General features: G+C 57.1%; 1 protein-coding gene across 1 annotated transcript; it reads right to left on the bottom strand.

Annotated features, from left to right (window-relative positions):
* Positions 1 to 6: 6 nt before the first annotated feature.
* Cic (capicua transcriptional repressor) lies at positions 7 to 26,580 on the bottom strand. Its single transcript, XM_032894181.1, is given in 22 exon segments — positions 7 to 987; positions 1,062 to 1,193; positions 1,370 to 1,501; positions 1,583 to 1,737; positions 1,836 to 2,092; positions 2,364 to 2,619; positions 2,621 to 2,681; positions 2,786 to 3,076; positions 3,162 to 3,328; positions 3,429 to 3,550; positions 4,568 to 4,755; positions 4,842 to 6,066; positions 6,339 to 6,442; positions 6,856 to 7,081; positions 7,175 to 7,377; positions 8,103 to 8,268; positions 8,347 to 8,529; positions 8,626 to 8,755; positions 8,850 to 9,084; positions 9,167 to 9,316; positions 20,667 to 23,462; positions 26,487 to 26,580. Coding segments are annotated over 21 exon segments (7,536 nt in total). The 5' UTR covers positions 23,452 to 23,462; positions 26,487 to 26,580; the 3' UTR covers positions 7 to 619.

Raw genomic sequence — 26,580 nt, forward strand, 5'->3', positions numbered from 1 at the left:
CGCACACCTGTGTTAAACAGCTTTAATCTCGGTCATTGCGGCTTCTCGGCACAGTAAGAAATATTGCACATGATCAACATGTTTTGTTCTGGGAATGGGGACAATGGTAGGGGAATCACCTTCTTAGAAAGTACAACCCAAGTTGGGAGGGCAGAGGGTGGGGAGAATCCTCCCCATGCCTGTGGCAAAGTGCAGGAGCCCCCCCACCCCAAACTAACCTGAGTCCAGCCCCTCTGGGGAAAAAGGGGGGTGCATGAACTCCCCACTACTCCACAGGCATCTTCTCCCTGTGGCCCAAGGCTCATACTACCCTCCAGCTTGCAGCCCTCACAGGAGCCATTCTGCATAAAGTACAAGTGAAAAGCTCTGAAGGTCACACACTTCAGGTTATATATACAAGAGCTCAGTGGAGGGTATCTGCCCCTGCTGCCCCCCAGCACAGGGAGGGATATATACAAGGGAAACAGGCCACATTCCGCACCAAACTGGAAAGGACGAAATGGCTTCCTGGGGAGGAGGCAACTATCCCACTGTCTGGCCCCCAATTCCTGCCATCTATATACTGTCCATATCCTGAGGGGGTAGGTACTGTGGGTCCTGGGGTCTATTCAAGGGCCCCTCACCTGCCTGTGGCAGCTGTGGAAGGGCCAGAGGGAGGGGGAGAAGTTTGGGGAGCCCCCTCCCAGCCAGGCTGTCCAGGCCCAGGCTCGGGGGGTGGAGGCAGTGGCGGGGCAACTTGGGCAGTGCCAGAGTCCGAGCCTGGAGAGGTGGGGTCAGGGCCCCCAGCAGGGCTGGGAGTGGGGACAGGAGTAGCAGCCATGCCAGTAGGGGGTGGTCCAGGGAGGGAGGCTTCAGCCCCAGGGGGCTGCTCTGTGGGAGTGGCTGCCTGCATGATCTTCTGGCGGACCTCTCGGATCTTTAATTGCAGACACACCTTGGATGGAAAGATGTCTGCATAGCGGGCCTGGAAGGCTGCTGTGGCCTGGGCTGGAGATAGAGAGATAGTGAGATGTGCGGGCAAGTCCCCATGAGTGAGTCCCAAGAGTGTCTGACTTACTGACCCGAGGGGAAGAAGCCATGGTCCTGGAAGAGCTGCATGACCAGGGCCCGCCGTTGGTCCAGGGTGCGCCGCAGTGATGAGTAGGGCACCTTCTCATACTCCAGCTCCCCAAGCACATCCTCCGTTTCAGTACCTGCCCAGGCACAGGGAGTTCAGCCAAGGCTGCAGCAGAGACCCCATACATACTTCATGCCGCCATCACATGCCCAAGACTTGCCAACTGTCTCAGTGGGATCAGTCTTGACTGAGCCTCCCCCACTACACTCATACAGCACTGATCCTGGAAGCCCTCAGTCTAGACACTGGCACCTGTGCGGTCGAAGGTGAAGATGTCCCCCTCGCACTTGGCACTCTTCGGGGTGTTGGGCTCTGAGCTGCAGCTTGAACGTCTCCTCATCTTACGCTTGGGTGAAGTGGGGTCCTCAGGCGCCGAGTCCAGGTCTAGCCAAACAAGCGAGCTTGGATTTAGCCGAGGTGGCCGCAGGCCTGCCCTCCACCTACTTAGGAGCCAGAGTTACCTACCCGTGGAATTCTTCCTCTTCTTTCGGTAGGAGCCAAGGATAGCCCGAGGAGAGGTGGCCAGAGACTGTAGGGTGGGTGAGGGCAGCACCTCCTCTGGTCTAAACTCGGGCAGCTCAGCAAACCGCTCTTCAAAGTCCACTTCTGACAGGACCCTGCTGAGGTGCCAGCAGGGTCACCTCTTTTGTCTCTACCTGTAGCTGTCCCTTCTCCCACCAGCCCTTGGCACTCGGCCAAGATCCCAGCCCCTGCTCACTTGTCCACAGAGTCAAAGGTCTTCTTCAGGGGTGGGGGCCGCACCTTCATCTTCTTGCCGGAACTAGTCACTTCCTTGCGCTCAGGTGTGTCCCCAGCTGCCCTCCCACTACTGCCCTCACTGCTGCCGCTGCTGCTTCCACTAGGGCCTGTGGCTGGAGCTGGAGCTGGGCTGGGAGGAGTGGGAGGCTCCCCACGACTCTCCAGGCCCAGCCCAGGAACCCGCCAGTCTGAAGATGAACTGGGGAATTTGCTGGCCTGAGGTAGGGACAAGCAAGAACACTGAGCTTAGATGTACTGGGGTAGATCAGAGGGAGGTACAGGGTGGGGTAGGGTAGATCATGAACCAATATCCAGGAACAGGATGAGGAGAGATGAAAGATGAGACAAGCCCTTGGCCTCTGAAGGCCAGGATACCCAGAATGTGTATCTCAAAGAGAATGGAATGAGTCCAGCGGACAGGCAGGAGACGTATGTGAAAAGGGCGGAGGGAAAAGATCTGGAGTCCCACAGCCAGCTGGATACTTACAGTCTCGGGGCCTTTAGTGCCAGGTCGATCCTCAGCAGGCAGGGGGGGTGGGGGGCTGCTCCGGGCAGTGGGAGGCCAAGTCTCTGTTGGGGGTGGGGGGGCTGGGGGCGTGGGCTGCCCCTCAAGCTCTGATTCTGGGGCAGTTGGCTCTCGGGCTACACCAGAATCCAAAGACTGTCGGGGTGTAGGTCCAGTCCGCCCAGTGGTACCCGATTCAAAAGACCCCACAGGAATGCTGGCAATGGCTGCCTTTACTTGGGGGCTTTGGGCTGGGTCGCTGGGCCTTGGGAGCCACTAAGCTGTAGGTCATGGAGCCTGCTGGTGAAGGAAAAGAGCATCTACTGAGCAAGACCTCACTGAAGCCCATTCCCTGGATTCCCCAGCTTGCATAAACCCTGCCCCTGAGCTGCCCTGACACCTACCTGTGGCACTAGGGAAAGGACTGGTAGGGGCTGGAGTGGCAGTGGCAGAGGCTGGTGGGCCCTTGGGAAGAATGGCAGCAGCAGGTGGGGTGGTGCTGGTGGCTACAGTGTAGACCAGGCTTGGCGGAGCTTGGGAAGGTGGGCCCAGGGGTGCTGAAGTGGGTGCAGGGCTACCAGGGTAAAATGCTGTTATGACAGGACCTCCAGGGGCTGTACAGGCAGGAGGCAACTGGGGGCTAGGCACAGGTGACACGCCCACCTGGCCAGGAGCCAGCAATGGAGCTTGGCCTGCTGGGAGGAAGACAGAGGGGCAGGGAACCAAGTTAGGGTCTGGAGTTGTCTCAACCCCACCCCAAGTCCCAAGGCCACCTCTCACCTGAGAGCAGTGGCTGAACAAAGGCAGGACCACTGGGCCCCAACGATGTGAAGCCCAGAGCTACAGAGCTGGCGGGCCCATATGAGGTCACTGTTCCAGTCTGACTGCATGCAGAACTGGTGCCTAGAGGCAGAGTGTGCCCACCTGCTGACTGTACATAGGTGATTCTGCCACAGGAAGGAACGGGGAGGAGTGAAGTCAGGTAGGCTGGCCCTACCCCACCCCTGGTCTGGCGTGGAGTGAGGAAAAGGGCTTAAGTGGACTCACCTTGTGGAAGAAGGCAACAGGACCTTCTGAGGCTGTGATGTGGGTCCTGGCATTGTGGCTGGGCTCAGGGGTGGTACCAGGCCACTAGGTGTGCTCACAGGCACAGGAGTCAGCTGGATAATCTGCGGGTAAAAGTACCCACAGGCTAGAGAAAGCTATGACCCCAGAGGGCAGGGAGGGCTAAGGTCTAGATTACAGGCCAAGCAAGAACAGGGATCTCAGAGCCCGAGATAAGCCAGTGTGGAGACTAAGGAGAATCTGGATGATGAACAGGTATAGAGACCCTCATCACTGACGACAGTGGGCTGCACAGAACCATTAGTAGAAAGGCAGTTGCTCTGAGCACTGCTGAGCTTAACCTGTTCTTCTGAGCTCTAACTAAAATGTTACGTTTCCTTTTCACATCTCTCTCACTTAAAATATTAGCCCAACTTCTAAGCATGTTCCTAAGAAAGCCCTGACACTCTGGGCTTTCTCATTGCTTTTTCTGAACATGCCCAACATTTTTCTTCTTGTATTTTTGAACATTTTTTTAAATGTCTGAGTGTATGTGTACTGTGTATGCAGTGCCTGCATAGGCCAGAAGAGGTCAGCCGCTCCCCTGGAACTGGAGTTACAGGTGGCTATGCACCTCCAGGTTAAGTACATGGTGCTGAGAATCTAGGTCCTCTGCAAGAACAGTAAGTGCTCTCCCATTTCCCTCATCCCCACTCCCTTTTTGAAACAGTGTCTTCCCTGGTGGACCTCATTATGTAGCAACCCTTAAACTGACCCAGAAGTCCGCTTGCCCAGCTCCTGAGTGCTAAATGAGTATGCTGCCGTGCCCAGACCCAATTCATTCTCTCAGCAGCTTATAGACTTCCATTGCTAAGCCTCACTCAAAAAAGGCATGACCTTCTTCTCTCCTGCCCAGCAACTACCAGGATTTACAACTTGTTTGCTCAATTGTTTTTCTCCTAAACTCTTAATAAATGTTGACCCCCATCAAGCTTCAGATAAATACATAGATGAAGAAACCACCAAGTCCCAGAGGAAAAAATGGAAAAGCAAACAGGGAAGGCAGACAGTGACACAGGTGGAATACATGACGACACCCAACAGAGCAGAGAAGAGGTGAGGCAACTATCAGAGTGCCTTACCTTGCTAGGTTGTTGGGCACCATTTTGGACAGGTACTGAGAAAGGCGAGCTAACCAGGGGCAGTGGCTGACTGGCCCCTCCACCTCGAACTGACATGCTAGGGGCAGCCAGGGGGACTAGCACCTTCCCAGGCAGCAGCTGGGCTGAGCCACCTGAAGGTGTGGCCTGGACAGGAGAAACTGACTGGGCTAGAAGAGGCAACAAAAGAAAAGGTTATAAGACAGCCAAACAGGCTTGTGACCCAAATCCCTACAATGCCCAGCTCAGGCCTCACCTTTAGGGGGTGGGGCTGAGGGTACGGACTGCAGGATAGGGATGCCAGCAGTGGGCGCAGTGGCAGCCAGGACCTTGCCGTTGGTCGAGGTGCCCGGAGGGAGGGTGAAACGGATGCTGGTGGTGGGTGCAGGGCCACTGGGAGCTGCTGCCTTGGTCCCAGGGGCTGGTGCTGGGGCAGGTGCCACTTGAAGCTGTTGGGGCAGTGTGGGCAGGATGTACTGCACCTGTGTGATTCCCCCAGCCTTGCCTAGGGCACCTGGCTGCAGAATGCCCAGAGGTACAGGCCCATTGGGGCCACTCCCAGCACTTGCTCCTGAGCCTGCAGGGGTTGCACTGCCTGGGGCTCCCTGGGCAATAAACTGAACAGCAGGCGATGCAGGAGCCCCATAGCCTGGGGTGCCCACCAGTAGGTTGGTGACAGTAGCAGGTGCCTTCCCCACAGTGCCCAATAGGGGTCCAGCTACCAAATGTGGAGCTGGTGAGGTGGCTGCTGCTGACTTCTTATCTGAATACACTAAACTGACACCCAATGGGGAGCCCCCAGGCACCCGAGATCCAGTGCCCATTTCAGTCCTGGCACCTACTGTGTCATTTGAAGATGCCTCAGCCCGGCCAGAGGTGGGAAAGGGCTTAGAGGCAATGGGCACTGGAGTGCTGCTGACAGGCCGTACCACATTGGTGACCATGGTAGCAGCAGGGCGGCACAAAGGGGCTGCTGGAGCCCCATAGGCCAGTGATGGGGCTGGGGCTGAGGGCACTCGTGTACCCTCTCGATCCTCCTTACTCGGAGGCAGAACCAGTGTCTGCAGAATGTTTCCTCCCCCACTGGGAGGTGCTGCAATGACGGAGGAGCCTGGTGCCTCCAGGCTACCAACACTTTCAGGTCTCTTGCGCCGAAAGGTGGCAGAATCCGTAGGAAGAAACCGAGTGGCCTTGGAAGGTGTTGTTGGGCCCCCAGCTCCAGGAGGTGGGGGCCGGAGTGGCACCGCTGTGCTGCCCTGACCAGACTCCTGTGTTTTAAAGGTTCCAGAGCCCAGTGAAAAGGAGGTGGAGCCTGAGACTGAGGTGGAAGCAGGTGAAGAGGAGGATGATGGGGTGGGACCATAGCCTTTGCTGAAGGCTGCAGGTGGATCCGGGGGCCCTGGAGGCTCAGGGTCCAGGGTTGGACGGCAATGGGTAAAGGAGGAGCGGATGACAGGTGAAAACACCTTACGGCCAAAGCCCTGGGTTAAGGAAAGAGAAGCCCAAGTCAGGGAATATAGGCAGCCGGACCCCTATCCCAGGAACCCTGCCTCCTTGTAAGCCTTGTAGACAGCTGAGCCCCATCCCAGGGACCCTGCCTCCTTGTAAACAGTGCAGTCAAAAGCACACCTGCCAGCTGAAAGCCAACTTATCCTGGATGTGACCCAGTTCTCCCCTTGAGTCTGCAGTCCAGGAGCACTCTCTTCTAAAAGTGACAGGCCAGCAGCGGGGTCCAGCTCCCCACAAGCCTCACCTTGTTGCCCTCTGGGTCCTCCCCAGAGCTGTCTCCACTCTCGCTGTCGGTCACCCGTTCCTTGCACTTAAGATCAATGTCAGTGGTACCAAAGCTGTCATCAGCTGAAGGAGCAGAAGGAACAGTGTGAGGAAGGGACTGAGTAGTTACCCAGGAGGAAATAGTCTAAAATAGACTCTGAACTCTCGCTTCAGCTCTGTGCCAAGTGAACAAGTGGATGGTGACCATGGGGGCAGCAGAGCGGGACAAAGGGAGCAGGGTTATGAAAGCTAGACCTGGGCTCAGGGTTACGTGTTCTAACCAAGGAAGGACCTGAAACGTATGTACGCTAGGAAGAGCACCCAGTGCTCTGCTAATGACATCCATATCCTTGGGTTCCTGCATGGCTGGGAGCTTCTCTGAAGTAAAACTGACAGTGTACAGTCACAAACATGGAGAAAAACTACTAAAGGTATTCAGCTACCCTCTGAGCCTTTGCCTACAGGGCCCTACCAGGATCATAAGCCACCCTACTCACCGATGACGTCGTCATCCCCTTCTTCCTCACAGATGACCATCCGCTCCTCATCACTGGTCATGTCTTCACTAGCTGCACGCTGGGAACGAGAGGCTCGAGAGGGCAACAGTGGAGGCCGCCCACTAGTGGCCAAGTTACCTCCTTCACCAGGAGCTGCAAAAGATCCTGGAGCGCCATACTGGGGGGATGGCTTTGGGCCGGAGAATGAGGTGGGGCCAGAAACCATCTGTGGGACAGGTGGCAGGGAAGAGTTTAGATGGGTCTGCTGGCCCTATGCAGCCCTCCCTGCCCCACCTCCCTGGTGACCTGAGCCTCAAACCTGGGTCAGTTCTTGCAGTGCTTGGCTGTCTACTTCCCCACCATCAAGACTGTGTACCCCACTGTGGGAGAAGGCTCTGGGTCGGGCTGAGCCAGGTCCCCCAACTGCATGTAGCCGTTCTGCTCCACAGGGGCCACTCCCTGGAGCCTTGGTGTCCGAGCTCAAGAGCGTCTGGGCAGCAGCGGACAGGAGCTCAGAAGACACTGTAAAGCAGAAGGTGCCCATGCTGTAACAGTCAGGAAACCTCTAACAAGCACGCCACTTGGTAGAAGGCAGACACCAGTCTCCAGTCCAGCATGTCCTTCCCACAGCTTCTGTCCTGTGGGCCTGTAGGGAGCCAGCCCATTCCCGGAAGCAGACACTCTTGAGTATGCAAAGCCTGGACACCGGCCCATGGGGCTGGTAAGTTAACCACTGGCCTGTCTGAGCCTTGGTGCTCCTGGATGAGAAAAGCAGTAAGATCCCCACTTTCGTAGAAAACCATATCCACAGTTGTTATACCCCCAAGGTACCCGAAACTCCTGGAGGCAGCCGATCCTCCAGGGCATAGTGACCAGCAACGGCTCCTCCGACTGTGCCTGGGGAACTGACCACGGTGGGATTTAAATGATGGCCATGGTGCTTATTAGCCCAGGACTTTCACCAAGTAAGCCGGCCTGTCTCAGGCTACTTCCTCACTGGAAAAGGGATCTGATTCTGAGTCTGTAGTAAATGCTCGTTAGATGACAGTAGGTAACGACTTGTGTCTGAGTCTCTTTGTCTGCATCTCCCTGGCTCACTCACATAATTCAACTGCCAGTTCTTTTCTGCATGAGTCCTCAAAAGCAATGAAGGAGAGAAGTTGCTCAGGCAGGGGTTGAGCAAGCAAGGGGAAGGCTGGCAGCCCTCAGGGGGAGGTGGCAGGGGGAGAGCCAAGGAGCTGACTAACCCCCAGGGGCAGCAGCAGTTCCCGTCTCCGACATGCTCCGTTCCCGCGTCTCCTTGTGCCCTCCTGCCAGACCCAGGCTCGCAGGCTTGGCCTCTGAGCTGGACTTCTTTCGGTCCTTGTTGCACCACTTCCAATCTGGGTGGGCCTTGAAGTGGGCCTCTTTCACCTGGCAGGAAAGGGCAGGGCAACCCTTCACTCACTGCCCACCAGAGGACGCTGGGAAGAACCAAGAGAGGGAAGTTACCTGGAAGGCCAGATCGTGGTATTTCTGCTTCTCCTTGGGCCCCAGGGCATACCACCACTCTCCCAGGATCTTGCTGACAGTCCGGTTGTCCTGGTTGGGGTGCCGCTGGTGGACCAAGGCCCGGTGCCGCTTGCTGAAGATCATGAAGGCATTCATGGGCCGACGAATATGGTCCTTCTCCCGCTGCAAATAGCACAATGCAGAAGACAGTTGGGACTGGGACTGGGACTGGCTTGGCTGCCCACAGCAGGACAGAGAGCTTAGGTGTAAACAAAGCACCTTGTTAGGGCTTCGTCCATCCTTCTCAGAAGAGGAGTCTCGTTCCTTGGGCAAGGCACTCAGAGACTGGGTGCGGCGCTTTCCAGGTGGCAGAGGCAGCTGGATCTCAGGAGACATGATCGAGAGGAAGCTATGGAGACATCAGGAACAATGAGGAGCACAAGTCTGACACTGCACCCCCACCCCCAGCTGCCCCAGCCTATGCCAGGCCCTGGAAGACTCACGCATCATCATGGTCACTCTCTGTCTCACTGTCCAGCCGGGGCTCTCCCGGAGGGCCAGGAGCCTCCTCCTCAGTGGTGGGAGGGAGACTTTTACCAGGATCCACACCACCCAAAGTGAGTGGAGGTCCAGGCCCTGGGCTCTCAGGGCATGTTGCTCCAGGGGGTCGCCCAGGGTCAGCACCCCCTGTCCCTCCTGGTGGCTGCTCATGAGCAATAGCAGCTGACTCAGCAGGTTCTAGGATGAGAGCACTTAAATCAGCGGGCTCCTGGGCTCCTGGACCCTCACCCCAGACATTCCCATAGTCCCTACCCCTTACCTTTGCTCTGGTTGGAGGCCACAGGGTGGCTGGCAGGTTGCTGGGCCTCACTAGGCTGCACAGAGGGGTCGGGCTGGCTGGGTGCCAGGAAGGGGACTAAGGAGTGCCAAGGGAACACAGCCACAGAACGAGGTTCGACATTTGTCCACACTGTAGGAAGGAGCCATGTGAGCTGGGCAGCAGAGAGCTTGGCCCTGACCTACACACGTCAAGCTCCTCAGCCCTAACCTGTGTGAAGTAACTCCACCCAATCCTTACAGCCACTCCCCCAGCCCCTGGGCCTTTTCAGACGGTCACTGAGACACCATTCAGGAAAAGAAAAGAAAAACAAAACAAAAAACCCTAAAAGACCTTCAGATTTATTTAAAGCAAGCAAGCAATTCAGGAAAGAGAAAAGTAATCATATCCCACTCCTCCTCCCAACCTCCACCAGCCCTGCCACCAGGGACCAAGCCAGAGGAACTGGCTCTTGCCACAAACCAGGTCACTCTCAGCTGCCATTCCCCATTCTGATGTCCTAAGACCTTTGCAAGGCTGGACATTCCTCCCAACAACCATGTCATCACGTTCTCAGCAACTATGCTGCCATCTGACACAGCCTCACCTTGGCCTCACACTCCCCTTTTCTACTCTAGAGGTTAATGGCTCAATTTCCCCTCCCTGTCTCTACTCCCTTCCAGGGCCTGGAATCTCAAACAGCCCCATAGTGAGTAACAACCAGTCTCCAGAGAGCCAGACCTGCCCCTTCCTGGGTGGGGTCCAGGTGGCTCTCCTGCGCCTCCTATTCTGTCTCCTAAACAGACTCCAGCACCCAGTAGGAAGCTTCCCTCCGTGTAAACCCCTGGGCTTATCTCATGGCCAGTAGCCAGTCTCCTTGCCCAGAAAGATGGGAGGGTGTGGTAAACTCAGAAGAAGAAAGAGCAGGACAATGGGACAGAATTGTTATAAGCTGCCCAGAGAACACGAAAGTACCAGGTGTTTCCCTTGAGGTGATGGACAGGAAGATAATCCCCTCACCAGTGGGCTTTTGGAAGGTTCGACATTCAGGCTCAGCTGCACCTGAGAACTGGTTGGGAAAGTGGGTAATCCCTGAACTGGGACCACGCCTGCTGGAACTGAGGAGCACCAAGGCTATCAGTGAGCTTCCCCACATTGGCAGGCCGCAGGCTTCTGGGGAAGTGGAACGAGCAGAGGAGAGAGGCCCCTGCTCAGGGGGAAGAGGGAAGGAGGGAACCGCCCTATCTCTGATATCCATCATTCCCTGCCTCCCCCTGCTCCAGAGCATCCTGACCTGAGGTGACCTCACCCCAATACTTTCTGAAACCTAGTCTGGGGGAGCACTGTATGAAAAAACTGGCTTCAAGAACTGAGTCTGAGGGACTGACAAAGGAAAGGAGCCCTAAAGGAAAGAAAGAAGAGGAAAGCAGGGAAACAAAACTGGAAGGCACTCAAGATTCCTAACAGCCCTAGCCCCCACCCCTAGGGCCCCCAAAGCCAGCTAGAGACTCCAACCCCAAGACAGCCTGCAAGGCCCTGGAAGGGTTTCTACCTCCACAAAGATCTTTCTCATCAAGACTTGCTAGCTTTCTTGGAAATGGAGAGAGGGGTGGAGAGGCCAAGCAGACAATAGGGTAAGTCCTACCCTCATCCTAGAACATTACCCTCCAGCAAACTATACCATAAATACTGCTGCCCATAGTCCGTTCTAAGCCAACAGTGGTCCCCCAAACCTGTCGTTAGACCACTACTGTAAGCCCCCTCCCTGTCATTCCACATCTTCCACCAGCAGGTCTCAGTCTACTCCTCCAAAGCCTGTTACTCTGTAGCCCTTACCACCAATCAGAGTGGATCTGTTCCACCCCGTCACTTAAGCACCACACCTGTCTCCATGTATGTACGCCCCACTCCTCACTCCCACCGCTAGGCTACACTCACACCTGCCATCACTAACCACTTGGCCCCGCTAGACTCTAAACTTTCTCAGCCATCCCTTTACTCTTCCTCTACCATGCAGGTGCTATATCCCATCACCGATTCTCCGCACTTAGCACCCCGACACCTTGACCCCTGCAATCCCAGCGCCAGACGCTACTGACCGAACATGCCGAGGTTACGGGAGGCCGCGCCAGACGCGGGGTATCAGGGGCCTGTGGGCTGAGTACATGGTCCGGAGCAGCGGGAACCCGACAGGGGATCGCACCTCCTCAGCGGCCGACACCGCTCTGCCCGTAACCTGCTCCTTGGCCGTCGCCGCTCAGGCCCGGGGGGAGCGGGAGGCCGTCGCCGCATGCCCCCCCCCCAAGCCCCCTCCGGCCGCCCCACGCGGGGGTCTCCGCCGGGCGCGCCTGCGCAAAGCGCCGCCTGCCTCCCGCCGCCCAGGGGCGGGGAGGTCAGCGCGAGCCGTCCCGCCCTGCCCCCGGCGGCGCGCGGGGCCGTCACGGGGCGCGCGGCTTGGGGGCCATCGGCGCCGCCCCCTCCCTTTCCCTCCTCCCTCGCAGAGTCCGGCAGGCGGGGCAGGCGGGGCGGGGCGCGGCGCGCGTGCGCGGGGGCGGCCCCCTCCCCTTCTCTGCTGGCTCGCTTGCTCCCTCCCTCCCTCCCTCGAAGCTCCGGCGGGTAACGGCTCTGGCCCCGCGCGCCCGGCAGTCAGAGCCGCCGCCCCGCCTTTCGGGGCCCTGGGCCGGCGGTTGGACACCAGGTCGACCTCGGGTCCCCGGCGAATAGGCGGACTAGCGTGCTAGCGTCCGTGCACTCCAAGCGAGCCCCGCGCCGAACCACCGCCGCCTCCCCGCCCCGCCACTACTACGCGCTCCCCTCCCCCCGCAGCACTCCCCCCGCCCCTTCCCCGCTTCCCCCGCGGCCTTCCGCGCAAGCCCTGCCCCCTGCGCTTAAGCCTATTGGCTGCTGCCGCCGCGCGCGGGTCAGGCCCCGCCGCGCCCGCCCCCATTGGCCGCCCCGAGGGAACGTCAGTCATATGCAAATGAGGATGGGGCGGGGCGGACTACGGTTGGCTTCAAGCCGGCCGGGGGCGGGCCCGCAGTAGGGTGGCAGGGAGGGCGCACTGCAGCAAAGGCAGCAAGCCAGGGGGGCGGTTCAGGGTGCCGCGCTGCAGAGGCCCGAAGTTGAGTGTCGTTCTGTGCCCAGTGTGCGCATGGAACACTCTCACTCGTGGTGTGGCCGACCTGGCACGCAGGGTCTTGCTGGGAGGACCAACGGTGAAGGATTGGGTAAATCATCCCTGAGCCCTAACTCAAGTACACAGGCGCGCGCAGACTCCTCACAGATAAATTTCCATGCCACACCCATTGTCGCTTACACACCGCTACGGGCACTGCACGCCCTCTATCTTACACCCATACGGTCACACGCGAAGTCATACTTCACACACCTGCTAGCATAGATGTACTACCTCAAAAGTACACACAATCCTTAATCCTACCCGCCATCGCTTTTTATTCTTCACCAAAATGTGCATGCCTTACTAACACATCAAACTTCCACCAGCCCACATGAATTAGGCCAGCCTCAGCAGACATTGTCTGTCCACTAAGCCCACACTCACTCTCAAACAGCCTTCCTAAGCACCCACTCAATACTCCCACACCAGGACACAACTCACAGACACCATCATGCTGACCCCACACTCCAGGGCATCACCTTCTTCAATACCCAGGCCCATCAGGTATCCAAAGTCCTATGGTCTTCGACCATTATCCCATTATAAAGCTACCAGGCACTCCGGACTTTGTATTTAGTAGTGTAAGGCAGTGAGTAACACCACTCCTCACCCTCTATGGCCCCCAGAAAAAGGACCAGGAGAAAGAAAGCGAGCTAATGCTGGAGCAGCCCTGTGGTGAAGCTTGTATGCTGTTCACTGATGTTTCACAGCCATCTAGGGAGGGAGATCAGCCTTATGCCCAGTGTTGAAGTGAGAAGATGAAATTCCAAGAGACTGAATAAATTATGATCACACAGTCAGGGCTTTAAGGACTCAAGACTCCAATTCAAGTGCTCATCATTACTCAGGGTGGACACAAGCAAGGGAATTCCAAAAGGCTCAGAAACAAGATCAAACAATGGTAATATAGTACAGAAAGCAAGCAGCACCCAGGACAGGGTCTGGGGTATCTCAGAGACCTGGAGTCACACCTGACAAGTAAAGTCACACGAGGTCAGGTTGATCAAGAGCAGACAACCCTCCTGTTCAACTTGCCCTGTTCACTTACAAAGCTGAAGACAGACAGACAGACAGGGAGAGAGAGAGAGACAGAGAGAGACAGAGACAGAGTACTCGTAACTTGATCCCAAGGGGATAGGAAGGTCTGTGGCCCTCTGACCTCCAGAGGGCCAGTCACTTGGCCAACAGCCCAGAGGAGTTACCAGAGGGACTATTAGGTGACTGCCCCCTCCTCTTTATGAAGCCCCAGACTCAGACCCTCCATTACCTCACTGCCCTAGGGACTGCAATGTGAGGCTAAATCAATGTGGCCCACTATCTCTCCGGGCTGCCCCCTCCTCTCCTCAACCCTGAGTCTTAGTGAGTCACCTACTGGCAAGTTAACCCCTTCCTCACTACACTGGAACCCAGGGACAAAGCTCAGAGAAGGCTGACATCCCCCACTTCTGTTGTGTGAAAAAGCCAAGCACAGCACAGCAAAGCACAGCAGGAAAAGAGGGCCTCACATCTGGGAAGACTGCACATCTGGTGGAACACACAGTACCCATGGAAAAAGGATAGGAAGAGGCCCTTTTCAGGGCAGGGTACAACCAAGTGGGGGCCCTGCCTGGCAGGGAGGGGCTGGAATCCGGGCGGGAAGGGCCCCCCTGCCCTGGGCACTGGGCCAGCCCTATACTTAGCTTCTATTGTTCAGGGTGGAAGAACTCTGGGTGGGGGTGGATTATGAGTGAAAGGGAAAGAGTAGATCCTATCCCCCAAACAGCTCCCCCTCTCCAGTCATACCGAACCCTAACTGGGGCCTCCCAAGTTGGAAAAGGCTGAGGGTTTCCCTAAACCAGGGCCCCAGCCCTATGTGAGAGAAGATACACAGCCATACTCCACTCACCGCAGGTACTGGGCAGGGCAATGATGGGAGCCACCCTCTGCACCACCCCCTCATCAACTCTACAAAAGCTTTAGCCCAAAACTAAGTAGCTCCCAACAAAACACACCATCCTGGCCTGGGGACAGAGAGCCCAGACACATCAACAGCCACCTGGGGTGGTGCAGGCCAGGACCTGCCCTGACGCCCGGGGCAAGCTGCCAGGGATGCTCACAGACCTAGGGACTGGCCGACTCACTCCGAACTCATGGCCCCAATTATTGAGCCCGCGAGGCACCGCGCCCTGCCAGCCGCCCTTGGCTGCTCCCCACCCCGGTCCGGGCTCGGCTCGCCACCCGGGTGTCCCCAGCTCCCCTCACCCGCTCTCAACATACACACCCACCTACCCACCCACCCATCCCGGGAGGCGTCGGCGACGGCCAAGGTTGCCTGGGGAACAAGCCTAGGATTGGGCTGGCAAGACTCCACAGGGATGGGGGGCTAAAAATAGCGTCAGGGTGAGTCAGTATGAGCCAAGCTAGGGTAGGCAGGGAAAAAAAGGGGAAACGAGAGAGGGGAGAAGTTGGGGGGGGGCGTTCTCCAGGGATTGGGAGAAGAGCAGGTTGCAGGTGGAGTGTGGGATGGGGGCTTGGAGGTGGAAAGGTGTGAGAGCGGGGAGTGGTTGTAAGCAGGCTCCCAGGCGGGTCTGCATGAACAGATGAAGGCGCCACCGCCCGGCGGAGAAGGGGGCGCCGCCCTGCGTTCTCCTCTCTGAGCGCTCACGAGATTTTCCACTAGCCTCCTGGCCTCCAGCCAGTCCCCGGCAGGCCCTACAAAGCCGCTTTGTGCTTGGAAGGCGGGCGAGTGCCCGGCCGGCCTGACACCCACGCGGGCCGCGACGGGGCGCGGGCCAGCTGGCACCCAGTCTGTCTGGGATGGGGGTGGGGGGAGCACCCAGCCGAAGGATTTGGCCATGTAAGGGTTAACTAACTGAGGGGCGGGGGTGGGGGTGGGTGGGAAGGCTCTGCCAATCGGCGGTCGGAAGGTGCGACAGTAACCAATGGAAAAGACCGAGACCCGCCGCAGGGGTGGTGGAGGTGGTAATCTACCCCCAAGGGTGCGCGGGAACCCGCACCCATAGGTGCAGACGGGTTTGGGCGCGGCCTGTCTGTGTCCACAAAGCCCCAGGTGCACCGTTTTCCTGTCTTTTTCGCTAGCAACCGGCTTGGAGGCGGGGGAACACCTTGCTTTCAGGAGATGCCGCAAACGACATCTGAACCCAAACCTGTCCGACTCCAGTCTTTCAGCCGAAATAGAGACTGGGGTTCCCTACCCGCGCCCTGGTGCGGAGCGGGAACCAGGGACCAAGTGCGGGCGGAGGAGGCGGCGCGCCGGGCTAAGGTCCAGCCGCCTGCGGTGCAGCCGCTGCCGCCGGTGGTAATGGGAGCCAGACGCCGTCGCCGCCGCTAATGCGCCTCCCTCCCGGCCACTAATGGAGCCATTAATGCCCGGGCGCCAGGGTCTCCGGGATGCACGCCTCCCCCTCGCTGCGCATGCGTGCGTCTGCTGCCCCACCACCAACTACCACGAGGAGGCAGCCTGACCCCTCTCAGTTGCCGGATGCTAGAGGCTTCTAAGCTTGGAGAGTTTGGGGTCTCTAGCCAAGGCTCGTAGAGGCTCGGAAAAGTTCCTTATCATCTCCCCCAAGTAATGCCCTTCCCACAGTTCTTCCTGTCTCAGACAATCTACTGAGATTAAGTTTTAAATTGCCCCAGCTTTTCAGCCTTGTCTCAAGCCCGACATGGCTAGGCTTCTCCAATGCAACCATCCGAATCTAGTGATAAGATAGCTCCAGCTCTGGCTAGCTCCGGATAGTTTGTGCACGTTCATTCTTTTATTCACGCCCCTGAACTCATACTTCATTCATTCTTCATACTTCAGTTCATATGTTACTTCTAATGAAAACCCTACCTGAACTTTCCTCTCAAGTCTACAAGAACTAGAGTTGTCCTGACCTCTGGCTTCCTCTGATACATTAACTCTTGGCTCTCCCTTGTCCCATCCTGTATCTGCCTTTTCCATGCACTTGTCTCAGGACTGGCAGAAAGATGAACTGGAATCGATACCAGGTCATTGTTGGAGAGAAAGTGGACATTCTAGTAGGAAGAACCTGAGTTCCACAGGGACTCAGATTGACCCAGGTTCGACCCCTTCAGCCCCTCTCTAGGACTCATTTACCCACTGATCATGGCATAGTGAAATACCTGGTCTTTTGAGCTAACACCAAAATGTGTCCCCTGGAAGACTGGGGTGGGGGTGTTTGGGTCATGCCCTTTAGTAGGTAGGTGGGTGAGCATAAGACCTGCTTTCCTGCCACCCACTCTAGCCGGATCTCCAGCTTTGCCCACATAGCCCCCTGTCCATCTCCCTGCCAGTGGGGAACAGGTGTATGGTGGGTGGATGTACAGGCTAGACCTGTGGACATTTTTCAGCAGGTTACAGGGGCAACAACAAACTGTTCATTTGTAAAGGACCAAGAGGGAGCTCCCAGGCCTGTACAACCTCCTTACACTCTAGGATATAGGGAAGTAAGTGGGTGGGGGTGGCTCAGCAGGTAAAGGCATTTGTTGTACAAGCAACCAGAATTTCATTCCTAGAACCTACATAAATGTGCAAGGAGAGAATTGACTACACAATGGGCTTCTGCCTCCCTCACACACTAATAGTTTAAAAAAGAAAGGAAGGAGAAGGAGTAGTGTTTGGCCACTGCCCACTAGTTTAAAAGATTGAAGAACCTGGACCACTGAGATGACTCAGCGGGTAAAGTAGCTTGCTGCCAAGCCTTGCTACATGAGTTTGATTCCCACAGCCCACATGATAAAGCTAAAAGGACTGAACCGACTCCAACGAGTTTGTCCGCCGACTTTCACAAATTCACCATGGAACGCTGGCACACACTCATGCACATTCTCTCACATTCTCTAAATATGTGAACATTGAGCGGGGGAGGGGGCACAGAACAGGAGTATGAGGCTGGGACAGAGGCAGCAAGAATCTGTAAATGGGAGAGAACGGAACTTGGCAGCACACGTGTATCTGTAATCCCAGCACTTGAGAGGCTGAGACTACCATAAGATCAAGATCAGTCTGCCTACAAATGAGACCTGGTCTCAAAAAGAAAGAGTATGGGGAGAACCCTGGGTTCAATCCTCAGCACCCGTAAAGTGAACATGCTTACAGTCCCAGCCTTTGGGAGGGAAAGGCAGAGGAATCTGTAAGTTTATGTCCCACTTGGTCTACAGAGAGAGTTCAGGGACTGACATGGATACACAAAGGAATTCTGTCTCAAAAAACAAAACAAAAAAACCCAAAAAACAAAAAACGAACCCACAAACAACAAAAGACTCAGGGCCAGCAAGGGCTATATGAAACTTTGCCTCAGAAAAGCAACAACAGCAAAAACAACAAAGGCAAAGTGAAATGAAAAAAATATGAAGGGGAGGACCAGGGGAGGCCATGGCAGACACAGGAGCCCCTCGACTGGAAGCCAAGAGAGAAGAAGCTAGGCTGGAAGCTTGACAAGGGCTGAAGCCCAAGTAAGGACAAAACCATAAAGGTATATTATATCTAGCCAGTCCTGAGACAGACAGGTAGAGGTCAGAGGCCTAGAAAATGATACAAAGACCCAAAGCCCAGGGGAAAGATGGATGCCCAGTGGTTGGGAGAGAGAGAGAGGACAATTGGACAGAAGCCCAGGAGGGGCCATAAGTGTCAACACTGCAAAGCCATGCAGGAAGCTGGGGGAGCTGGCAAGGAGGTCATGCCAGCAGTGGGACTAAGACATCTGGCCTCCTGGGTGGGGACTACAGGTTGGTATTGGAGGGGGTGTTCCTTTCCTAGGGAACAGGCGGGAAGAGTCAAAGGGAGGTGGCAATGGCAGCTGGCTGGCTATGCCATGATCAGAATGCAGAGAATGCCGGCAGCCTGCCCCAGCATGTCCCCCAGAGGAAGCAAATGCCTAGGGCGGGGGTGGGGGGTGGAAGGGAACAGGAGCGGGCAGGCTATCCTGGCCCACCCCCTCACACCTGCTGCCCTAGAAGGTCAGGCCCTGACATGGAAGGGCAAAAGGGGCCAGGACTGTGACCCTTTTATGCCACTAGACACTGTTAGCCCTACTTGAACTTTGGAGGCAGTAGGCCTCCAGGCACCTGCCTCCCGGAGGCTAGGGAGGCCTCTGGGAGGAAAATGAAAGGCTGCCTGCCTGCAACCCTGAGGGCAGCCCAGATGCCTCAGTATGGGCGTAGTCAGGGAGTCACTCACTCACTGTTCAGAACCGCCAGGACAGGCGCTGGACAAGTTCTAACAACCAGGTGGCCTCCAGCAAAGGCCTCCCTTTCCTGAACCTTAGTTCTACATCTGGACAGCAGGGCTAGGAATCCTGTTGTACATATCAGATGGATTTGATGAGACGGCCCCTAGCCCGGGGCTAGGCACGGAGTATGTGATCAATAAAGGGTGATCATAATCACTGCTATCATCATCGTCTCACTGATAGGACTTAAATGCCTGGTATGTGGAGTCAGGTAGTCAGTGTTCAAATCCTGGCCCTGGCTCTCTCTCGTCTTATGTAGGTAACCTGAGGTAAGTGACTTACAACTCTGAGCAGCAGGCTCCTTCAGTATTTAATGGACTTAGCATTGCACTGACGTCCTGGAGTGCTGTGAGGATTCTGAGGGAGTACTCAGTGGGGCTCACAGACATGGTATGACAAGGACAGCACTGCTGGCGCCCAATGAGGTGTTCCAACCGGAACTCTTGGTAGGCAGTCTTACGATCTGGAAGCTGCAAGACCTGGGTAAGGCAGAGATGTGCCTTCCCTGCTAGGTGACACCAGGACCTTCTTCTGGTCAAAGCCTCAGTTTTCCTCCTCTGGACAGGACAGAGAGCTAGCCCCTCCCGGGCCTGTTCTAGCAGGCTACAGCATTACTTGCAAGCGGTAATGCTGCCAGCCTGCCCACCCTACCCACCCAGCAGTGGGTACACGTGTGTCAAGAGATGCACAGGTAGGCAGTGGAGGCTGTGGACATGTAAGAAATGGGTGCTCAGAGCAGAGGGTAGCCCGAGACCTGCCCTGCAGTTTACAGATCTGCCTAAACAGAAACTCCTCCTGTGCATACTTCACAAGAGGTCTAGGTCAACTATAGTGACAAATGCAAAATGTGCTGGGGAGAAGCATGAGGTACACAGCTCATAACCTCAGTAAATGAGCACAGGGGACACACGCAGCCCATGTCCCTATGTCCTGGTGCTGGAGACAAGCCTAAGATGGTGCTTTGTTAAGGGCAAGGCCTGGCTCCTTTGTCAAGCGGCTCCACCCCGAGCCTAAGCCACAGCAACTCCTACCCACAGACACAAACCAGACTCCTTCCTTTACCATCATCTCCTCTGCTCTCAGGGCTTAAACCCCCCTCCATAGTGCTGCTATGGTCACATCACAAAACCTTCCACAACTCCCCACTGTCCTCAGGGTAACATTACCGAGTCCTCTGATATCTAACTCTTGCTTACCAATTCAACAACCCTCTACTTTCCAGGGGCCTTGATTTTACAGTCTCTAGTCTTCTAATTAACTGCTTCTACCTCGGTGCCTTTGCACACACTCTCCCGTCTCCCTGCCTTGCCTAGCTATCATCTTACAATACCTATCGAGCAGCAACTCACAGGCCCCAGGCCCTTTCTCCAAGCCCTTTCTGACATTTCTGACTGAATCAGCATCTTCTCAAGACAGGCACAGTACAGCTTCCTGAGCATTGACCAGCCACCCCCAACCACTGTACACTGCCACTGTTCACAGACAGCTGTCTACTGCACCTTGTCCGGAGGATGGCCAAGCTAGATTCACAGCTGGAGGCGTGCCCGGTACCCACCCTCCATTCCTGGCCTTCCACATGTGAGAAAAGCACCTGTTAAGAGTCTCAGTCTCCCCATCTTTCACTAAGCACCAGAGCCAGCCTGCCTTAGTGTGAAGTTACTGACCTGGCCTCAGTTTCTTCCAAGCAAACACATTCCTGCCACCCACCTAGCAGTGACGTAAAGACAAAATGAGCTAACATTTGAAAGTGTTAGCTCGGGGTGTGTGGTTGATTGCTATGTCATGGGCTGGGTGTGAAGTGTAGTGAGATAACCCCGAGCTATGCTTGTCTTCTTGGAGGTCCAGGAGATGCCATCATGGCTAGCACTCTGTGCCTCCCTTAGCCCCATAGGGACCTGGCTTGTGGAGTGTGTTCTCAGCACAGCCTTGCCGACTTTCCCCCAACAAGCACCCTGAGATAATGCCACACCACATCTGCAGAGTACCTTGCCTGGAATGTGGGCTCTACAGAATCTGCCAGAGAAGACCAACCTCCCCACAGCCCTCCTAGAACAGACAGCTCCAATGGCAGCCCAGCCACCTACCCTCTTACCTGTTCCGGGCCTGCCCATGATGACTTCCTTCTTGGGGGCAGGGTGGCTGGGATAGCTGCTGGGCACTAGAACTGGCAACAGGGCAGCAGGTGAAGGGTGAAAGGCCACGGGCTGGAAGGGTGAAGAAGCCAGGCCCAAGGTGGGCATCGGCTGGGCCACAGCAGTCGGTGCGGCTGGAGGCACAGTGATGGGCACGGGGGCAGGCAGAGGTGGAGGCAGGCCAGGTTTCCCGCTGGCCACCCCAGGGGGGACCGGGGTCTCACGGCAACCCCGCCCAGGCCCCCCAGCCCGTGCCTCACCGGCAGTGCCCACCTCTCCAGGGAATTTGGAGGGCAGCGGCACATCAGGGTTGCGAACAATGACAGGTGAGTCCCGCTGCACAGCAGGTACCCTCCGCACAGAGGGCCCTGGATCTGAGGTGAGTCCAGCAGGTGGGGGCAACAGCAGCAATGGAGAAGGCTGGCGGGAGCGAGAGAAGGGCACAGCGGGTGACACAGCTCGGAAGCCAGCCGGTGTGGAGGGGGTAGGTGTGTGGGACACTGTGTCCACTCCGGAGTCTAAGCTGTCACTCTTGGGGAAGTCTGGTGCGGCTCCCCCACCTCCTGCTCCAGAGGCCCCCAATGTCCCGGGGTGGGGCAGCAGTTCTGTCTTCCTCCGCCCAGGGCTAATGGGCACAGTAAAGGTTAGGTTGGTCTGGAAGGTGGGTAGGATGCCAGAGGAATGGCGCTCACGAGGGGCAGGTGGCGGTGGATGGGGACCCAGGTCTGGTGGTGTCAGCACACCTGCCTTAGGGGTGCTGGCACTCAGGTGGCGGCTGCGAACAGCAGTGCGCTGGATGACAGGTGAGGCATTTATGGGGCTGAAGTTGGCAGGGCGGAAGCCGAAGAGCGGTGAGGGTGAAGGTGAGGGGGCCGGGGAGAAGGGCGACTGTGTGGAGACTGGCGAGAAGGAAGGTGTGCCTGAGCGGGAGCTGCCCAGTGACACCAACATCACCGCCGCCTCACACTCATCAAATTCGAAGCGTGACAGGTCGGCAGGTGCCACCAGGCGTGGGCGGGAGTCTCCCCGGGCTGCCACACTGCTGGCTTCACTGTCCCTCGAAGTCTCATCACCCCAGTCAAACTCAGTGCTTCCTTCTCGGGCTGCCACACCAGCAGGCCGCCCAGCCCCGCCTGGCCCACTGTCTGCCAGGCCCTCCATCTCTTTGGTTCTCATGGACAGGTGGCGTGAGCAGTACCCCCGCCGTTGGGACTCCTTCATGCAGCCGTCCCGAGAGCACAGCCGGCGCCATTGCTTGCCATTGAACTTCTTCCGGATGCCATTGGGTGTGCAGACCACGTCGCCCTTCTTGTACTTCTGCTGGGCTGCAGTCAATGGCGTGCGAGCACGGGCTGCCGGTGCAGCTCCCTTCTCCAGTGAGGCCACGCTGCTACTGCGGCTGCCACCCTGGCTCCCTTCCTGGCAGGGTGAAGGCTGCTCGCTAGGGCGGCCAGGGCCACCAAAGGCTGGGGACTTTGGGGGTGGTGACAGGAGCTGGGGTGGAGGCAGTGGGAGCAGGACTGGGGTGCCCAGGGCTGGTGGGTGCCTCTCCTCACCCTCCTCACTGTGAGTCCCCAGGTTGCTACCAAAGCTGATGTTGGAGACCTCAGCATCTTCAGGCTGCTTGGGCTCCAAGGAAGAAGAGCAAGGAGGCAAGGTGGCCCCAGGCTCAGCCTGCTCTTCCTCTGGGCCTGCAGGGTGCTTCCTCAGCAAGGCCTCAGGTTCCCAGGGGGGCCGAAGCAGGCGCAGGCTGGAGCGGGTAACCCAGATGGCCTCCTCGGGCTCACGGTGCAGTGGCTGTTGTGCTTGTGGCAGAGTGCCTGGTGAGCCTGCATGGGAGCTGGGGCCAGGGCTGAGGCGGACCTTATAGGCAGCTGGTTTAGTGGCCACCTCCACCACTACACCCTCTCGGTAGGCAGCCACGCCAGGCTCCACACAAGTGCAGACAGCTGTGCCCACCATCAGGGCACCTGGAGGTGGTGTGGCATCCAGCACGACATCCACACCCCCACCTGGTACTCCTTCATAGAAAGTCAAGGCTCGGTCCCCAGGGAACTGCACACCCAAGTCCTGGCTACGGCGCACCTGGCGCACGACAGCCGGCAGGAAGAGGCCATCACCACGCCGAGCCAGTACTCGCTGAGACCTTAGCTGCCGAAGGTCATAGCCTCCACTAGTGCCAGCAGAGGGCCAGGGGCCTGGACCACACGCCTCAGGGGGCTCATCCTCCAGGTCGGCTGAGTGCTCACTGGCTGTGTCAGTAGAGGAGGACCTAGTGGAGGTGGGTGGCTGAGGAGGCACACCCAGGGCACTGGCGTCCTCAGGTGTCCGCTCGCGCTCCTCAGGGGCTCCGACCAAACCACCAGTGCCATGCTCCTCCACATACTTCTTCTTGGGCGCTCGAGACTTGAATGTGGCTGTCTTGCGACTGAGTGAGGGCTCCCAGCGGCCTGCCTCCCCATCCCCCTTAGGGTCCTCAGCTAGGCCTGCAGTAGGGTCATTGGGCTGCAGCTCTGGATGTGATCCCTCAGCTCCAGGGTCCCGCTCAGCCTCCGCCTCCTCACCCTCTTCAGCCTCTTCTGGCCCTGTCTGCTGCTGTGGCTGTGCCTGCTCATCCTCCTCCTCTGGCTTGTCACCCTCCCCGGCCCCTCGCCGTCTCAAAGCCTTGGCCCTGGTAGCTGGTGGGGACTTGCTGCCACTGGTGGAACCTGCAAGGCCAGGGCACGCCTTCTTCATTGGCTTCATCGTCTGTCCACCTGTGAGGCAGGAGAGCAGCAGAGATCATCGGAAGCAACTGTGAATACCCACAGACCCAGGGTCCCGAGGGTCTTCCTACTTGCTGAGCTGACTGTCTCAGTTCCACGACCCACAAGACCACATCAGGTGAGTTATGGCAAGCATTCAGACGCAGACTGGCACCTGGGTCTCCTGAGCATATACAACCTTGGCTCCCTGCTCCTTCTGCAGGGGACATGCAGTATGCACACACAGGTTCCAGGTGCCCCCAAAGAGTGTGAGGATCCCTGAGGGTTCACACTGCCGGAGCAATCACACTGTCCCAAGCCCTCAGCTAAGCTGCCTAATTTCCCCGCCCAACAGCCCTAAGAGGTGAGTGCTACTATCAAGCAAGGTGCAGAGAGACGAAAGTGCTTTGATTACGATACAAAAGGGGGGGGGGCCTGAACTCAGGTGCTCTAGGGCTCCAGAATCTGAGCTCCTAACCACTGCTGTGTGCTGCCCATCATGTGATCTACACATCATGCTTGCTCTCACATCACATAGTGCACATACACAAATGCACACAGAGACACACATAAGCACCGAGCCACAGAAAGGGAGGTGACACGGCTGAGATATAAGCCTCTCTCCTCCCTCTACTTTCCCTCCACCCCTCCAGGCAGTCATGCATGGCCAGGTACTGTGGGAAGGAGTAGGCAGCTGAGAGTCCCTAGGGATGGTTGCCCACTCTGCTCAGTATCCCAGGTCTGCCAGGTACAACCATCTTCTCAGGTCCTGGCAGGGAGCAGGCAGGGGCACGTTTGGGGCAAGAGCTCATACCAGCACAGCCACAGGACTGTACATGAGCACAGGCACGCGCACAAATGCAGCACACGTCATCACACAGTGGGACACAGAACTGCACACCCCAGGGTTTCTCTGTCCCACTACACGGGAGCCTTCCCCTTCCCCCAACAGCACCCAGCGTGATGCCTGCAAGCCCAGCCCCCACTTGTGGCCTGCATGTCTCCTCACCCAGACTGGGCAGGCTGGGCAGGGTGTCTGAAATGGTCAGCACCCTCAGATACCCAAATATGCTCTCCAGCTCCAGGTGGGGATAAGAAGGACGAGGGCACAGACAGCAGGACAAGCCCAGCAAGGCAACCTCCCCCACTTCCTGAACAGTCACTCTGCCCGCCCCCTTTCGCACTGCCCTGAGAAAAGAAGGGGAAAAAAAAAGGCAAAACAAAACCCCTAAAAACTTTACTCCAAAGTGACTTGGAAAACTTGAGAAGCCAAACATGAGTTGTCCTAGATTCCCTCAAAGACAATCAGAGACCCCTCTGACAGTTTTCAGGCTGACTGGGATCCCAGATCTCATGCTCTCTAACTTGAGGCCTTCTTCTGTGGGACAATCTGGGGTTCTCATAGGCAGATTCTGAAGGGCCTGGGAGTAGCACCCTAGTGCTGTGGAGTTAAGCAGACTCCACTGCCATCTCTCCACTGACTTGCGAGGACACCATTCTGGAGCCTGAGATCTGGTACAAACAATGCCCAAACATAAACCTTTAGACCCCACCCAGGGCCGACAAGTACACCAACCAACATCTCTTAACCCTGTTACCTGGATTGGTCTCTTTACCCCAGAGCCAAACCTCTCTTTCTTGGGGCCTACTCGCTTCCTGTGCACCATAGCTAACTACTACCCAGGGTCCTGTGGGCCCTCACCTCCCTTTCAGAACGTTAAACTTCTGAAGCTGAGGCCACCCCCATGTCCTTTAGGGTCTCATACCCTCTACTTCCATCCACCCTCCTGACACCATCTTCTCTGCCACTCTCTCCCATCTTGTCACCACCTCTACCTTATTTCCTCAGATACTAGGCCCCCTCCAGTTACCCCCTGCTGGTCACCCCATTTATTTCTATCACCTATTCCTCCCAGTCACTCTTCTGTCAGCCATCTCTAGACCTCCAAATCTGACACCTCTGCCATCGCCTCTCTTCATCACCCCCTCCAACTCCGTCCCCTTCCTCTCCCTGTCACCCTGATCTAGTCCTGTTACCCCTCCATTCCTGTTATCAGCACTCTCCCCCAGTCACTTCTTTTCTGTCACTCCCCACTTCCTACCACTTCCTCCACTCTGTCACCCCTTCCCACACCATTCCGCCCACCTCTTTTGCCCTGTACCCCTTCCCGTCCCTGCCACCTGTCCCCTCTCGGCCTCCAGCTCCCCTCCACCCCCACGCAGTGTCAGCTCTGGCCCCGCCCTTCACCTCGGGCTCCGCAGGGTTTCGGGGCGGGGGGCCGTGGCCCCGGCTCAGTCCGGTCCGGTCCCTCCCCGCCCCCCCTCCGGCTCTCCCTCTCGATTCTCCCTTTTTTTTTTACTCCAACACACAAAATGGTGAATGGACCTGCAACAGCTGGAGCAACCAGCCAATAAACGGCCACAACCCCGGTGACCGGCGCCAACCTAGGCCAATAGATATTCTCAGTCTAGTCGGCTCCGCCTATTGTCCGCAAGCGACACTCGCTACCACCAATTGCGCTCTTCCGGCAGCGCCAGGAGGCGGGGCCAAATTTCAAGACCGGCCTCCCTCCGGGACCGACACCAACCTAAGCCTACGACTGCCTGATCTGCCTAGAACTCTACCTTACAACAAGTAATGGACATCTGCTTTAACCAATTAACAGACTATTTATGTGCCGAATGACAGTTACAGTACCCAATCACCATGCATGTTAGGCAAGAGACCAGCCCCTGTGAGGGACAGTAACCAATGAAATGAAGGGAGGCGGGGCTAAAGGATATGACCTCCAATGAACAAGCTCGGGAGGCGTGGCCCGAGGGTTTGTTGACCAGCTGATCGCAATGCCTGCTGGGAATAGTAGTCGTCTTCTGTATCCGGCCCGTAGTCGAAAGCATAAGGCAGACTACAACTCCCATGTGACGGAGTGTATGGAGCTCCAAAGAACCCGGGCGAAGAGAAAAAGTCGGAAAGGACAGTTCCTCCTGAGTCTCGCTGGACACTGGGAACATCTTAGACCCAGGGCCCCGACTCACCCGGATTCCTGGCTCTGGCGTCGCCAGTGGCTCCTCGCAGTGGCGGCTGAAGCGGCACGAGGGGGAGGTGCAAAGAGCAGCCAACCGACACCCG

This window comes from Rattus rattus, chromosome 2 (genome assembly GCF_011064425.1).
Source record: "Rattus rattus isolate New Zealand chromosome 2, Rrattus_CSIRO_v1, whole genome shotgun sequence".
Taxonomy (NCBI): Eukaryota; Metazoa; Chordata; class Mammalia; order Rodentia; family Muridae; genus Rattus; species Rattus rattus.